Genomic DNA, 16,794 nt, shown 5'->3' with positions numbered 1-16,794 from the left:
AACTTGTTGGTAGAAAGCTGCAGATGAACTGAGCTGCCGCTGCTATTTGCAGCCGTCTTTCTCAGAAACAGAAGGAATGGATCTAGAAATGACCAAACTGTTAACAGCACATTTCATTAGAAACCATTTCCTGTTAGAGTCAGACTGAAGAGACGGAAAAAACTGAACACAACTTCTAACTTCTCAATTATTCAACCACGAGGCTTTCCCCAAAATCATAGATCTCACTTGTACATTTTATAATAATTATTTCTAAAAAACAAAAAAACTAATTATTTTTGTTTATATTTGTTTATATTTTGTTATATTTTGGTGGATTTTTTGAGCAAAGTTCTCATTGATTATTCATTTTTAGACATTCCAAAAAAAAAAAACAAAGTTCCATTTTAGAAACAGATTTTTAAAACTTTATTTTTGGGGATACACATAAAATTCTTACATTTTCAGATAAAAAAAGCAAAATTGTATGTGTTTTAGTTGAAAACTGCCCCCTTCACCAAATGATCTAATTAAACAGCAACACCTATGTCGCTCAGTCTGTACTAAAATATAAAACTATCAAATGTGCTTAAAATATGAACTGAAGCATGCAGACTGACAAACAGGAAAACACAAACAGGTTTTTTATCATTATTTTTTATTTTTTTAAACTGTCACAAACATAATTTTCTAGTGGAAAAAAACAAACAGTTGTCTGTATGCTTTAGTTCTCCAAAAACATTTTTCATAAACAAATAATGTCCAGCTTTGAAATCTGTCATCATTTACTGCTTAGTTGCATATTGACTCCTGCAGACAGACGGTAATCAGTGGGTTGATAGCAGCAGGTATGTTGTGGTTTGGAACCAGAAATGGTTGCAGCCTGGTTTTATCATTTAGTCATTTAGTGAGTGTATAGTGTGGTTTACATGAAGTCAACATGATATAAATCATCTGCAACAACTAAAATCTCAGCTGTCCTTTGTAGTTCATGCTAGCATCCTTAAAGTGAATGAAGCATAAAGAAGCTTTAACAGAATAAACAGCTGCACTTGAGTCTGACTGTTTCAGACACTGAGAGACTACAATCCATGTGTTTGTGTGTCTGAATGTGGGAAAAAGGGTTTGATAAGTGAGCTACATAAAGACATTCAATAAGTCACCACAGATTTAACCATCAAGAAAAAAAGAATATGTCTAACATGTCACTGTTTTCTGTTCCAGGCCTCCCAGTCAGGTATTGAAGCAGGGACCATCTTGCAGTGAGGCAAGAGTGCTAACCACTGCACCACTGCAGAAATAAAGTATGTTAAGTTTATTGTAGAAAAGCTGGCACTATCACGTAATAAAGGCCGACTTTTAATTTATGGAATTTCAGGGGGCAGTTAATCAGACTCTGATGAACTGCTCTCAATGTGTCATGTTATCTGTGTGAAAGTACAAATATGTCCTTTTATGATTCAGATTCATTCTAATGGCATCATTTACACGTGTGTGAGACTATATAGAAATAGATATCCAGTAAATGGATGTTTAAATCCGTCTGCAGGTTTCTTCTCCTCCAAGCTGGGGTTCTCTCCCAGAGGCCTGGGAGCTTGAGGGTCCTGCACAGCATCTTAGCTGTTCCTAGCACTGCCTTTTCTGGACTGACATGTCTGAGGTTTTTCCATCATCTGCTGTAGCCACTCCTCCAGCTTAGAGGTTACCATGGGAACCACTATCACCTTTTACATTCCAGGCTTTCTCCAGTTCTTCTCTGATTCTCTGGTTGTTCTCCAGGTTCTCATGTTCCTTCCTTCTAATTCAAGATTCTGTTTATTGTCATTTCACACATAGTATTTGCAGAGAAATACACAGGTGAGACGAGGTGTTGTTTCTCACTAGAATGACAGTGCAAAGAAGCAAGCAATGAAATAGCAAACTAGAATAAAAAAAATAGCACTAGAATAAAATGGAGACCAGCATTCAATGTTAGGTTAAAATTCTATACATTTTTTTATAAGGGGGGGGTTTGTTGTTAGAATCTGTATGCGTAAATTGTGTCTTTAGGTTGTGTGAGGGTTGGGGGTAATCCGTTGGGTCTTATTGCAGAGGGGAGTTTGTGAGAGCATGAATGCATGAGGAGGACAGTCCGTTCAGCAGCTTCACAGCTTGTTGGAAGAAGCTGTTTAACATCCTGCTCGATCATGAGAGGGGTGCTGGGGGGCCCTAATGATGGTGGTTGCTCTACGTAGGCAGCGCTGCACATATAGCTCCTCCAGGTTTGGGAGAGGGGCACCAACAGTCTTTCTCAAAGTCAATCTTGCTGAGTCGTTGTTTGTCCTGAACCTTGCAGCTGCCCAACCAGGATGTGAAGCTCTGAGTCAGGATGGTTTCAATGGTTCCCTTGTAGAAGGTGATGAGGTGAGGTGTTGGAATTCCGGCTTTCCTGAGTCTCCGTCTTTTGGGCTTTCCTGATGACCATTGTTGAGTTGGTGGAGTGTCAGGGGTACAACGTTTCCCTAACAAAGAGAAGAACCATACAGGAGATGAGAATTATTGCTAGACTTCTGCAGAAGGAGAAGCCCGTCTGTCACAGAGGAGTTCCTCCTTCCCAGTGGATCCAGTCTGGTTTTATTGGTGTTCGGGGTTGATTACATAAAAGTGGGTCATTCAATCACGCAGTACAGGAACATCATATCTTGTATAGTCAGAACTTTTCACGTCATTGTTTTTTTACTGAAAGATAGAATTCAGACAATCATGTTATGGTGATAATAGTGTGTAAGCAAATGATAATTACGTTACCCTAACAAGAGAAGGACAAGTCATTAGTGAGATGCACCCCAAAGAACTTGACACTGTCGACTTCCATTGCAGCACCGTTTATGGTCAGATGTGTGTTTTGGTGATTGCCAGATGGCCTGAAGTCAATCACCATTTCTTTTGTTTTATCCACGTTGATCTGGAGGTTATGGGATGTACACCAACCTGCTAGCTGCTCCACCTCCATTCTGTAAGCAGACTCGTCATTGTCGCTTATAAGACCAATCACTGTTGAGTCATCTGCAAATTTGACAATTTGGTTGGTGCTGTATCGAGCTGCGCAGTCATGCGTGAACATACTGAACAGCAGTGGACTCAGGACACACCCCTGTGGTTTACCTGTGCTCACTAATGTCACCACATCCACCCCATCAGCTTTCAACTTCATTGGAAATTTACACAAATTTTACATTTCAATCCTGAACTTTAATTAGGTTCAAAAAGGTCTCAGTCTCTGTTCTCACTAACTTTGCTGATGTTTTCTCTGGTCATGAAAGAGTTAACACCTCTGACAGATGCAACACTTTTTCTGTTTTTAGTTTATTGGTGAGAACAGGAAACTCATGTAGGGTAAGAAATGAAAAAAAAATTGAATAAACAAAAAGAAAATAAATATATTCATGTCATAACAGAGTTGATTGTTCATGAATGTTTGTGTTGAAGTTCTTCCAGTGGTTGCATTGAATTGAATGGGAGTCTCTCTGCAGCATCAGTGCATGAAAGAGTGAATGACATGAGTGGAGTTTGTTCTGCTGCTACTTCCTGAATGTTTGCAGTTCAGAGCTGACTGCTTTCATCAGGAAACAGTGAAGTCTGCTCAGTTAGTTTGATCTCTAAAGATGTCCACACAAACTGAAGCTGCAGCAGATTGGAGAGTGAAATTTAGCAGAAATCTTCATCCAGATGGAAGAGAACAAAGTGAGGTGGAGATGTTAGATGATGAAGAGCAGCACTCTGATCATGGATTACAACAAACTGGTGAGCAGAAAAACTTCAGACTAAATACTACAATATTATTTCATACCAACCTCAAATCATTTGGACCAAATCACTGTTATTTCTCTGATATTTGGATTATTTATTAAAACAAAGACATTTGGAAATGTAGATTCTAAATAATCATCATGTTCAAATAAAGAACTTCACTTTTTGTGCTTCTAGAAAGAGACATTGCTGCAATACTGTTCAGTCAGGAAGAAATTGTAGCATACATGACAACGGTTTGAATAGAATTCTGGAAATCAACTAAATCTGCTTTTTAGAAAATCAGAAGCAGAAGAATCTTCAAGCTGAGAGAAGAAACTGTTTCAGAGTTTTCAAGTTTTCTCTGGGAGTTTTCTATTTTCTGATTCTGGCTGGACTCATGACTCGCTGTAAGAATTCAACATTTTATTTCTAACACCTCATATTCTGTTTTTCGGTCATTTCATCTTTTTGTGGTGTTTAAATGTTTTTGTCAAGTCAGTTTTCTTTTAGCTACAGAAGTAGAAAAACACTAACAGTAATTTAATTGTTACCATGGCAACAATGTCTTCCAGAAATCATAAAATAACTTCTTTTGATTCATATCAAGTGATTCTGTTTCAGATCTACTGGTGTCTTTGGAAAAAAACAGACTGAAAACTGAACTTTCAGGTAAAATATTTCTAAAAAATTTTTTCAAAATGTTGAACAAACTATTTTTAAACTTTAAACATCCTTGAGTTCAGCCTCAAATTGACTGTTTCAAACAGGAAAACAGAGAAAAGACCACAGTGATCACGGTTTCACACATCTATCATCAGTTCTGAACTAAACTGATCCAGTAGAAGAAGAATCATTTATTCCCTACTTGGGTTTGTTTTTAGATGTTTAGTTTTCAGGTTTTGATAAAACAAGAAAATTTGTCATTTTCTGTTTTTTTTTTTCTTCAAAAATTGATGTCAACTTTCTCAGCCAACAACAGTCGTTTACAGGATGAAATACAGCAGCTAAGAGATGAAAATGAAAGTCAATCTAACAACAAAGGGAGTCCATTTTCAGGTTTTTCCATTTTAAACTGAGTATTAGGTCTTTGTTTATATAATAAAAAAAAGAAAACCGGTATTAATAGATGAAGTAAAAATAATCAGTGGAACAGCTGGACTTGAAGGCAGAACAGCTGTTTGCTAAAAGGTTTATCAGAGGTTCATACTGATGTTCAAACTTCTCCTTTTCCAAATGTTGCATATTTGTTCTGTGTTCATGTTTTCTAATGAGTTCAAATGTTCTCTGCTGACATCCAGACTATGACTGAGACGCCTTTATCACTCATGAAGACACCAAACCTTTGATCCAACACAAACACAATTGTGTCTCCACCTCTGTCTATGTGATGAGAAAAGCAACAATTTGATCAGAAACAATATTGAACACAGACTTTCAGACTGTCTGTAGTCAAAGCACGACTGCAAATGATCAGATTCATTCTGTTAAGGAGCTGAAGAAAAAACTAAGATGAGAATCTTAGAGAACCATCAACACCACAATACTGAACCCTTTTCCTTCATTTAAACCAGCCTTTCTCAAAGAGTGGTCTGCGGACCACTGGTGGTCCATGACCACCCCCTAGTGGTCCGTGAGGGGAAACGGCGGCAACCGAAAGTTAGTCTGCCTTGGAGTTGAACGTCAACTTAAAATATGGATCAGTGGCTTAGGACAGGGTCACTTAAAAGAAACTCAGATGAAACATCTGACACAACTGCAAAGGTGCTACGAGTTGATGGCAATTCGAGTAGTTCCGTTAATAACGCTACGGAGGTCCAGGAAGATGTCGCTAACGTCATAGCGAAGTCATCAAAAGAAACCCCGCCGCAAAGCCGCGAAACTCGCCATCAGCGTGAAAAATCCACCGCTAAGGTGAAACGGAAATATCACAGCGACTACATACAGTTCGGGTTGTTTTGGACTGGAGAGTAGGAAGATCCCAAACCACACTGTGTTTTGGGCTATGAAACGTTAGCTAATGAGGCTATGAAACCTGCAAAATTAAAGAGGCATCTGGAAACTAAGCACAAGGAGTACCAGGGGAAACCTATTGGAGTTTTTGAAAGAAAACGCGATGAACTGAAGAAACATATGATGAAAGAGACCTCCCAGTTTTTTGCACCTGGAGAAAATGCGAAGGCTTCAGAGGCGTCATACAAGGTATCCCTCTTGAATGCTAAAGCAGGAAAACCTCATTCGATTGGTGAGAATTTAGTTAAACCAGCTGCAAAGGTGATGGCTAACATGTTGTTCGGGGGAAAAGCCGGCGACGAAATTAACAGGATTCCTCTCTCCAATGACACCGTCCAGCTATGGCTGAAAGTGTCGAACTTCAGTTGGTGACACGTTTACGCAAAAGTCAGTTTTTCTCACTACAGTTGGATGAATCTATCGACCTGGGGAATGAAGCAAATCTGTTGTGTTTTGTGAGATACATTTATGCCGCTGGATTGCATTTTGAGTTTCTCTTTTGTCGTTCCTTACCAACCAACACAACAGGAGAAGCAATTTTTCATTCACTCAATGTTTTAATTGTGAAGAATAACTTGGACTGGTCAAGATGTGTCGGGATTTGCACCGACGGTGCAACCGCAATGACTTGAAAACAGAAAGGCCTCGTAGTGCGCGTTCACGCAGTAGCGCCATCTGCAGCAGCAACACACTGTTGCATCCACCGTGAACAACTGGCGTTGAAAAAAATGCCACAGTGCCTAAAATCAGTACTGGATGAGAGTGTGAAAATAGCTAATAAGATCAAAGCAAAACCACTCAACTCGCGTCTTTTTAAAGCTGTGTGTGAAGAAATGGGAAGTGAACACACAAAACTCCTTTTTCACACTGAAGTTCGCTGGTTGTCCCGTGGAAAAGTCCTCACCCGTCTGTTTGAACTGCGAGATGAGGTAATGTTATTCCTGCACCATAGTGATGAACTGTACGACAGAATGCATGATTTCCATTGGCTTGCAAAGTTGCCATACTTGGCTGATATTTTCAGCACTCTCAATACTTTGAATGTGGCACTGCAAGGGAAGACTGTCACCATCTTCAATGTCCAGGACAAAATTAAAGCTACACGCCTCAAGATGGAATTGTGGTGTGGCCGTCTCGATCGCAGAGAATTCGACAGTTTTCCAACACTCGCTGATTTTCTCCTTGCTGCTGGGGAAGATGTGGATGGGAGCACAGCTGCATCCTTCAAACAACATCTGCAAGACCTACACTTACAGCGAGGAATATATTTCCCAGAATTAGATGCAAGCTTTGATTGGATCAGAAATCCATTTGGGGACAAAACACACATTGAGCAATTCACTTCCAAGCTTTCACCAAGAGAGGTTGACAGCCTTGTGGACATTGCATCAGAAGGGACACTGAAGACAACTTTCAGGGAGTAAGGTTTGACTGACTTTTGGTTCCACATCCAACCTGAGCATCCCCAGCTGGCTGACTCTGCTCTGAAACTGTTGATGCCGTTTCTAACTACCTACAACTGTGAAGTTGGAATTTCCACACTTGTTGGCCTGAAAACAAAGCAGCGCAACCGAATCAGTGTGGACTACGAAATGAGACTGAAACTCTCCAGTTTGGAGCCAGACATTGCTTCACTCGTGGCCCAGAAAAAGCAGCACCATTCTTCCCATTAAGATGGCAAAAAAGACAGTGAGTGAGTAGAGACTTAGATATTTGTAAAGCTGTTGTTTTGGGAGCAGTTCAGAATTAGGTGGTCCGTGATAGTTTGTGTCATGGGTTAAGTGGTCCTTGGTCTGAAAAAGTTTGAGAAACACTGATTTCAACTCTTGTTTTGAACCTTTTTCCCTGCATAGATCCTCCTGAATGGACTCCAGTTAAAGTTAGCTGATTTCCAGCATGTGGTGGAATTTATCCAGACTACTTAAGGTTGATATCCGGCTTAAGTCCAGCATCAAATACGGTGCAGACAAGATGCAGAATGCATTGAGAAAAGCCTGGATACAAATCTGCAGTTGTTTCAATGACTTTCTGATACCTTCCTGCTAATCAGGTCATCATTGGTTTGCATTGTTGGATTAATATTCAGTGATTTTCCAGTTTCCTTCTAGAACCACTATTTTTTACCGATTTGTCTCCTCACATCATTTGAGAACGCAGAAATTATACAACTTACCCTCACCGTAACCCAGAAGTGTTCAGAATTGTAGAAAAACTTTTAGTAAAGTTTAAAATGGTAAAATAAAAACTGTTAGGGTTACCAGTTGAAATCAAGTTGTTTTGAGTGATGTGGGGGTAATTCCAGTTCTGGTCCAGGACTTCTGGTTCTGGACGTTGATGTCTGCAGCCAGGTTCTCTTCACCATGACAGCAAAACCTGAGGCTCAGTGTTTTACCAAAGGACACTTGAACACATGTGCAGGCAGATTGGGAATCAAACCAGCCTAAACTGCTCCACCTCTGCATCATGACCAACCCCCCCACTAAAGTGAAGATTGCTTGGTATCTGTTGAAGGCCATGTGATTGTTCATTTAAGTACAAATCAATAATAAATGGACTTCTACTGTCTTTCAGGCATCAACAAAACTCTTTTGGATGAAATAAAACAGCTGAAAAATCAGGTTGAAGGTGAGAAAAGACTGAAAACTAATGGATTATATCAGTTTGTTTGGATCATGTTTACCTTTGAACTGAACTTGAAAGTTTTAATAGAAAATACAGATGAAACCAGAAAGTAAACCTGCAGTGTTTGTGTATATCACTCCTTTAAAGAGAAACGGTGTCCTGATGTATGGAGAAGATTTGGAAGCAGCTGCTACTATAAATCTACTGAGAAGAGAAATTGGTATGGCAGCCGGAGTTTCTGTCAGGATGAAGGATCTGATCTGGTGGTGGTAAACAGCAAAGAGGAACAGGTGGGTGTGTTCACACTAGTTCCTTCCAGCTTCTTGTGTCTTGGATTCTCCACCTATATGTGTGCTGCTGTTGTCTGGATGCTGATGGATTCCAGCTGAAATTCTCCTCAACAACTCAGATTTCATGTTTGTCTTTCAGCAACATTTCAAAGAAACGTTGTGATGGAACACAGAAACTCTTTTTCCCACTTCTAATGTCTTCAATTCCAAATAGGCTAAACTGGGATTCAGTAGAAATGGACTGTTGGCCCTGAAGACAAAACAAGAAGCAAAAACTAAATGAACAGAAATCTGCATCAAAGAAAGTCAGATTTTGTTCCTCAGATGAACTTTCTCTCAGTTTTTAGGACAATTATCCAGAACAGATGAATCCTAAAGACCAGACATTTTTTTACTGGACATTTAGTGTGAAAGGAAACCAAGATGGAGAGAATGTATTAAGAAAGAACATTTTCTTTTCTTTACTAGGAGTTTGTTTCTGCATTGAATCAGAAAGCAGAATCCTGGATCGGACTGTATGCTGGAAGGTCATACCAGAAACAAAAACAGAAATCTGAATGGAAATGGGTGGATGGATTACCACCGACAGAAACGTAAGACTTTGTTTCTTTTACAACGTTACTAAATTCATTCTTTCTGACTGAGCCTGATTGTAAATGTGTGAAATCCTTTAAAAAATACATAAAATGTTTGTAACATCATAATTCAGACCAGTTTATGAACTGAATTTAGACCAGAGGTAAACAGAATGTTTGATCACAGGTTCTGGGATGAGAGGATTCCAAAAGATCCGGACAACGACGATGCACTGTTCTTAAGTGCTGACGGGAAATGGGAACAACTGCACAAAACAAACTTCAAAAACTGGATCTGTGAGAAAAAAAATTCTAAATCTTTCTGTTTCTGAGCTGTGCATTAATTTAACTGTTTAGTATGTAACTACAAATATGTTTTATTTTTTATTTATTTTCATTTACGTCTACATAATAGTGCTTAAAGGAAGGTTGTTTTTCTAGTTTATTGTAAATTATTCAGAGAAATAAAGTTGTCATCCATCAACTTCAATTCAATTCAATTCAATTTTATTTGTATAGCCCAAAATCACAACAACAGTCGTCTCGATGAGCTTCGAAGTAAAACATGAACTCAAAAGGATCACGAATACAAAGAGTTCAATAGGAAAATACTAAAATAACTAACAAACTGACTAAGCTATACTGGCATCCCTGCCCTTAGACCCCCCCCCCCCTCTCTGTAAGGAAAAACTCCTAAAGAAAACGGAATCCGGAAAAAACGAAGAAACCTCAGGGGTGCCCACATGAAGGAGGGATCCTCCCCCAGGACGGACAGGCGATTTACCAGAACTCTTAGTAAGGAATTAACTTATCTAAATCTAAAACTACATATATAAAGTCCAGCAGACGAGCTTCATCCAGCTGTGGTTGTGGGGACAGTCAAAGGCGCGAGTCGAGCCGGAGACAGGAACCACAGCCAGGTGTAGGAGCGGGAGCAAAGGTGAGGTAAACGGTCAGGAACTGGAGCACGGATGAAACAACTGGAGTCTGGAAGCACTCCCACTCCCCAGGAGGGGAGAGGGAAAGAGGGACAATACATGAATCACACTGTACCAAACAGATGCATGGAGAACTAAATGATAAATTATGATCAAGAATATCATCAAATCAACAACTTCATCACATTTAAAATACCAGTTAAAATGGCTCAGATATACAGGAAACTGTAATACATTTTTATTATTTATTTTACCTTTATTTAACAAGGAAAGTCCCATTGAGATTAAAAACCTCTTTTCCAAGGGAGTCCTGGTCAAGAGGCAGCACATTTCAATCAAATAAATACATAAAAACAAACATTATTAAAACCACATGCATCATAAAAAACAGTTGCACATTATTGTTTCAGTCTCTGATGCTTCGAGCTTGTTCTTAAAAACATTCAAAGATATGGAACAGAAAGCAACAACTGGTCTTTAGATCTTAAAGAGTGAGATTCCACACTTCTTCTGATTAAAGAACAAATGTGTAGGAGGCAGTAATCCAAGCAAGGCCTTGGAAATAAAAGTGTACCAATGTCCCTGCCTCCTGGTGGCCAGAGATGGTCATTGTACTCTTGAATACAGGTCACAATGATGCATCATGGATCTACAGTTGGTAATGAACCTCAGGGAAGCATGATCCATGGTGTCAACCTTTTTGAGACATGAAGATGAGGCATTCATATACAGAATATCACCATAATCCAGCACAGACAAAAAAGTTGCAGCAACAAGAGGCTTTTCATCTCGACCAGCTAACATGCTACCGAGCGGACAGGCTGCTCGCGGGGAAAAAACGTGGCGGCGGTCTCTGTGTTTACATCAACCATTCTTATTGCCGTGACGCTGTTGTGGTCGCCACACAATGCTCAGATCTGCTGGAGTTTATGATTGTCAAGTGTTGACCGTTCTACCTTCCGAGTGAATATACAGCAATACTGCTTGTTGCAGTATATTTCGCCCCCAGCGCCAACAATGACAGCAGGAAGGAGGCTCTGCATGACCTGCACCTACAGATCAGCGAGCAGCAGACTGCACACCCAGATGCATTTCTCATCCTGGCTGGGGATTTTAACCACGCAGACCCCAAAAGTGTGTTCCCAAAACTGTATCAACACATTAACTTTCCAACACGTGGAGACGATACTCTGGACTGTCTTTACACCTCACAGAGAGGAGCCTACAAAGCCCTCCCCCACCTTGGATCTTTTTTATTTATTCATTTATTTTTTAACTTGTCCTGTCCAACAGCTGGGCAGACAGATGAGAGCTGAAGGCCTCTTGTGTTGGACATATTTTACTTTAACAATAGGGATTAAGAATCTTCTGACAGACCAGAGGTATGTCTGAATAAACCCCTTTTGTAATTGAGGCCAAACTTTATTCATTTCAATCATATTTGAAAATCTTTTGTGTTGGACCGGACGGAAAAGGAAAGGAGGGAAGAAGAGAGGGGGGGATAGGAGGGTGATCATATGAGGGGGGGGGGGGGGGTAAAACCATGAGGCAGCATATAGCAACAAGTTTCTGGATGTTTATCATTACGGTAAGGTTCAGATAGAATACAAATTGCAAAGGGGCGGGGCCTGTCCACACACACACTCAAATGTTATCAACACACCTGCTAGCTGCAAAAATGTCCACATGTCAACATGTACACAAAACAGATAGTGTTCACACACGCTGTTACGGCCCCGACAGGCAAATCTGTTCCAGTTTAGGGGAAAATCAAAAAGGGGCCAAAACATATGGACAATGGACACCCAAATACGTTTAGGAACACAGTTTATTAAGTTGTGGAAATAACCTGTGTCCTGTAAAACAAAAAGAAAGAACGTGGTCTGTGCTGGTTCCAACAAAAGACAAAACAAAGGGATTGGAGCCTTGGCCAAACAGAAAATAATTCAGGGAGACAACTGACCCAGCCAAGTTGACCGTCGGAGTCAGCGGCTCCCTGCTAAGGCTGCCTAACAAAGTCTAACTATTGAAAGTAAATAAACAAAGCCTGCAACTAAGGACTACCAAGGTCCAACCCCAAAGTAAAATAACAAAACCCAGCAGTATAAGACTGCAGAGGACCAAGAGAGAATCAAAAGAGAAACAACCAACCAGCACAGCTCCAACTCAAAACACTGCCCCTCAACCTCCTGCTGCTCTCTCTGCATGCCTCTCCTTTGGTTGTGACCTCCTCTGACTTAAATACCTGGCAGGTGCTGATCAAGATCATTGGTTTCACCTGCCAGGTAAGCAGAATGAAAGGGGATGCAGCAAAGCAGAAACAGCAAGACATAACACACGCATACCTATGCCTTAAAACCAACTAGTGTGAAATATTTCATTCAATCATGCAAACTATTAGTGCAAAGGTGAGCTAACACCTGCGCTCAGGTGAGTGTTTATGTTCTTCTAAAATGGGTGATGGAATGTGAAAAGAAGGAGAGAGAGTGCCCAGCCATCCCCACACCAAGACCACCGCCGCAGCAGCTGCGGTAGCCAGTCCCCAACGCCACACGGCACCACCTAGGCCAGGGCCAGCAGGACTGCAGCGAGGCCCCCAGAGCCAGAGAGCAGGGAGGAATGGGGGGAAAGAGAGTGCCGCCCCAGCCCAACCAGGAGAGCAGCCCCCCCGCCGCGCCGGGAGGGCCCAACACAGGGCCCACAGCCCAGACGAGCACCCCATCACCACCCAGGAGTTCTGGGCATCCCCCCGCCCCCCGGCTCAGGTGTGATGTGATCCCCGGCTTCAGGCCTTGCCAGAAAGCTCAGGGATCTCTCTCCCTGCGCGGAGAGAGCACCGCCAGGCCCAGGAAACCGGCACCCAGGCATGAGGGACAATCTGGTGATCGTGGGGATTCCAGAGGAGGCAGGAGAAGACCCGGAGGCGACGGTGAAGTCCTTCTTGGAAGCCCACCTGAAGCTCCCAAAGGAGGAGGTGCAGAAAATCGCGTTCCAGAGGGTGCACCGGCTCGGAGGAAGAAGGTCCGATAATCAGCGTCCGAGACCGATTGTAGCCAAGTTTGACCATCATAAGCAGAAGGAGCTGGTGAAGAGCTGAACGGGGGAACTGAAGGGGACACATTTTAGTGTCAATGACCAGTTTCCGGTTGAGATCCTGCGGCGCCGAAAGATCCTTTTTCCTCTGAGGAAAAAACACCTTGCCAACGGGTCCAGAGCCGTGGTTTCTGTGGATAAACTCTTTATGGATGGATGGAAGGCTCTTCCGAGACCCGGAGATCACCCCCTGGCTCTGCTGAAGATCTGACATCCGTGCTGCGCTAAAAACAGCGGCTAAACGTGTTGAATGAACGAAACCGGCTCATCAATCATCCCACCTCCATCTCGTCGAAGCAGTTTAATTTTTCTCCCCTCTCATGTTTCTGTTGTTTTTCTTGCTATGTTTGTTTCTTTCTGTTTTTCTTTACCTCTTTCTTCTTTTTAGTTTCCCTCTCTCTCCCTCCCTCCTCATATGTAAATTATCCAAAGGCAACACGTCCCCCGGTAAGTTGGTTTCTATTTATGCACGGAAGGGCACGCGCGCGCAGACAAGCGCGCACACGGGCAAGCACACGCGAACCAGCTCACACTCGCGGACATCCCGCAAACACCGCACATAAGCCCACACAGGACACATGCAACATGCAGCTCACACAGTCAGGAAACGCTCACGCACACAAACGCACAGTGTTTCTTCATCGATCAGCGGGCACGCGCACACGGACCGGCACACGCTCTATTTAGCCTTACATTCTCTTGGTCAGAGCAGTTATGAACAGTCTTAACATCGGTAGCTGGAATGTTCGTGGACTTGGCTCTGGACCAAAGGGATTGAAAGTTTTATCTCACCTGGATGATCTTAAAGCAGATATAGCTTTACTGCAGGAGACCCATTTATGTACACAATCTCAGGACCTCCTGTGCTACTCACAATTTCCAGTCATATATTCTACAAGTTATAACTCCAAACAAAGAGGAGTTTTTTTTTTATTAATAAAAACGTTACATTTACTCATAAGGATACAGTTACTGACCCAGAAGGTAGATTTGTAATTATTAATATATCCATTCAGAATAAGGACTTTTACATAGCCAGTATCTATGGCCCGAATGTTGACGACTCTTCCTTCTTTCACAGATTCTTCACCTCACTCTCAGTTCACTCTGACTCCACAATCATTATAGGAGGAGACTTCAACCTTGTTTTGGACCCTGAACTTGACAGACTCAGCACAGCAGCAAATCAGCGTACATGGCAGTCTGCAAGTATTCTAAAGCAGTACATGAATGATCTGGGTCTCTGCGACGCTTGGCGCTCATGTCATCCAAGCACTAAGGGGTTCACCTTTTTTTCTCCAGTTCACTATTCACACTCTCGTTTAGACTATTTATTAATCAGTAAATCTCTTTTAAAGGAAATTAAAAGTTCAAACATTCATCCAATTATAATCAGTGATCATGCACCAGTCTCTGTAAATATTTCTAGGGAAATGTCCACACCCTCAGGTACAACCTGGAGGTTTAATACGTCTCTGTTAAAAGACCAGGAATTTATTGAATCCTTTAAAAAAGAATGGGCAACCTTCCTAGAATTCAACAATACTCCCGATATTTCACAGTGTCTTCTTTGGGAAGCAGCAAAAGCAGTCATGAGAGGGAAAATCATTTCTTATTCAACGCATAAAAAACGCAAAGAGAAAACAGATTTATTAGAATTAGAAAATAAAATCAAAAACCTGTTGTCATTTAATCCATTCAGTTCAATGTTGTTGATGCTGAAAGCAGAAAGAAGTGACTGCAATAGCAGAGAGAGTTGGTGTTGAGCTGCAGATCATCTAGTAGTTATGATGAAGCTGAAGTTGGTGTCAGTGAGAAGCAGCACTTAGACCCAAACCCAAACTTACTGTTCTGTTTCCAGTTCATCTCCCATCACAGAATCATTTTCAAATAGTAGAAAAACAGCAGTTCACATCAGCTGACACATCAGTGTGTCCAACCTGACCTATGAATGTGTCTGTTCTGTTCCTCACACTCTATGTCAACTACAGCGCTGACCAGCTCTGCATCTGTAGGCTCCTCACAGGTTTTGGATGAAGCAGCAGATGTAGAGGAGGCTGTACACACCACCAAACAAAAAGCAACTGTTTTACAATCTATTAACGCATCTTTTGCTAAAAACATGACACAGAAAATGGAAGAAACTTTTCCAAAAACATATCAATATCATTTCGGCACCTAACCCATGAATTTCCCTTTTTAAAAAAAAAGGAAAAACTGCACTTACGTCTGGTCGGGAAGATGGCAGTTGTGACAGTAAACAGGGGGGCGGTGTCGAGAAATTGGAACAAATCCGGTTCTCTGATTCGACACTCAAAGTTTGATACTTGAAATATGAACAAATGCTGGAGAAATTGGAACAATCTGAACATTTGCAACTGAGATGAAGTTGACAGAGGCGCCAGGATGATACGCAGAATAGTGATGCGTTTCTCAAATTCTCCTTTAAAAATCCATTTCTGGGCCTTTATTTTTGGAAAAAAAACATTTCTCAAAATGATCAAAATTCCATTTTTATTCAGTTCCAGGTTCAGAAAAATTCATAGCAGCCAAAAATAAATGTGAAAATGTAAAAAGAAACACTTGAAAAATGGGAGAAAAGATTAATAAACTAGAAACCAGTAATAAGAAGTCTAAAATGGTTTTCATGCAAACATTTTCATCACATCCTTGTGCTGATTTGGTTCTTAACCCTTGTGCTATCCTAGGCACCTTAACATTGGGAGTTGGGTCATCTAGACCCACTAGAAAGTGCTCTGAACCTTTTTTCTTCAATGATTTGGGATCTTTGTCATGGTAGGGAGAACACGCCAATGGTCATCTTGACCCCATAGGACAGCACAAGGGTTACAAACTTTTTATTGGAGTCAATTAGAGCATTTTGGACTGTGTGGCTCAGGTGGTTGAGCAGGTCATCCAATGATCAATATGGTCGCTTCTATAAGAGACCTTGTTTTAGTGGGTCATGACCCAGAGCTCCTGACCATAGGTGAGTATTGGAATGAAGATCCACCGGTAAATATAGAGCTCTGCTCTCTGGCTCAGCTCTCTCTTCACCACAACAGACCAGTACAGCGACCGCATAACACGGACGCTGCTCCAAACTGCCTGTTAATTTTACGCTCGGATCTTGGTGAACAAGACCCCAAGATACTTAAACTCCTCCACCTGGAACAGGAGAACTCCACCCACCATGAGAGGGCAAACCGGCTTTCTCCAGACAAGAACCATGGCCTCAGACTTAGTGGTACTAACACTTATCCCAGAAACTTTACACCTCAGGTCATCTACAAGGAGCAAAGAGGAGACCCTGTGGTCCCCAAACCAGACCTCCTCTGGCCCCTGGCTGCAGCTAGAAATGTTGTCCATAAAGACTATGAACAGAACTGAAGATAAAGGGGAGATCTTCCAGAGTCCAACATCCACCAGGACCAGGTCTGACTTACTGCCGGTTATTTAAACCAAGCTCCTGCTCTGGTCATACAGAGCTGGACAGCCCCTCAGTCAGACCTCTTA

At 41.6% G+C, this 16,794-nt stretch overlaps 2 protein-coding genes across 3 annotated transcripts in view; one reads left to right on the top strand and one right to left on the bottom strand.

Annotated features, from left to right (window-relative positions):
* Nucleotides 1-16,794, bottom strand: part of LOC110015840 (CD209 antigen-like protein E) — a 900,664-nt gene that overhangs the window by 505,539 nt on the left and 378,331 nt on the right. The gene's annotated exons all lie outside the window — the stretch shown is intronic.
* LOC110014151 (CD209 antigen-like protein D) lies at nt 3,415-9,735 on the top strand. Of its 2 annotated transcripts, none has more exons than XM_020700869.2 (7): nt 3,415-3,762; nt 4,047-4,157; nt 4,372-4,419; nt 8,332-8,385; nt 8,530-8,672; nt 9,141-9,265; nt 9,435-9,735. In XM_020700869.2, exons 1-7 carry the CDS (start codon nt 3,624-3,626, stop codon nt 9,577-9,579), a joined length of 765 nt encoding a protein of 254 aa, XP_020556528.1. In that variant the 5' UTR covers nt 3,415-3,623; the 3' UTR covers nt 9,580-9,735. The 2 variants fall into 2 exon arrangements, with proteins under 2 accessions (XP_020556528.1, XP_020556529.1); XM_020700870.2 differs by having other exon boundaries at nt 3,424-3,762; nt 8,812-9,265; nt 9,435-9,717.

Source organism: Oryzias latipes, chromosome 11 (assembly GCF_002234675.1).
Source record: "Oryzias latipes chromosome 11, ASM223467v1".
NCBI classification, from domain to species: Eukaryota; Metazoa; Chordata; class Actinopteri; order Beloniformes; family Adrianichthyidae; genus Oryzias; species Oryzias latipes.
The sequence above is the reverse complement of the archived record's forward strand: the minus strand, read 5'-3'. Positions and strand labels throughout refer to the sequence as shown.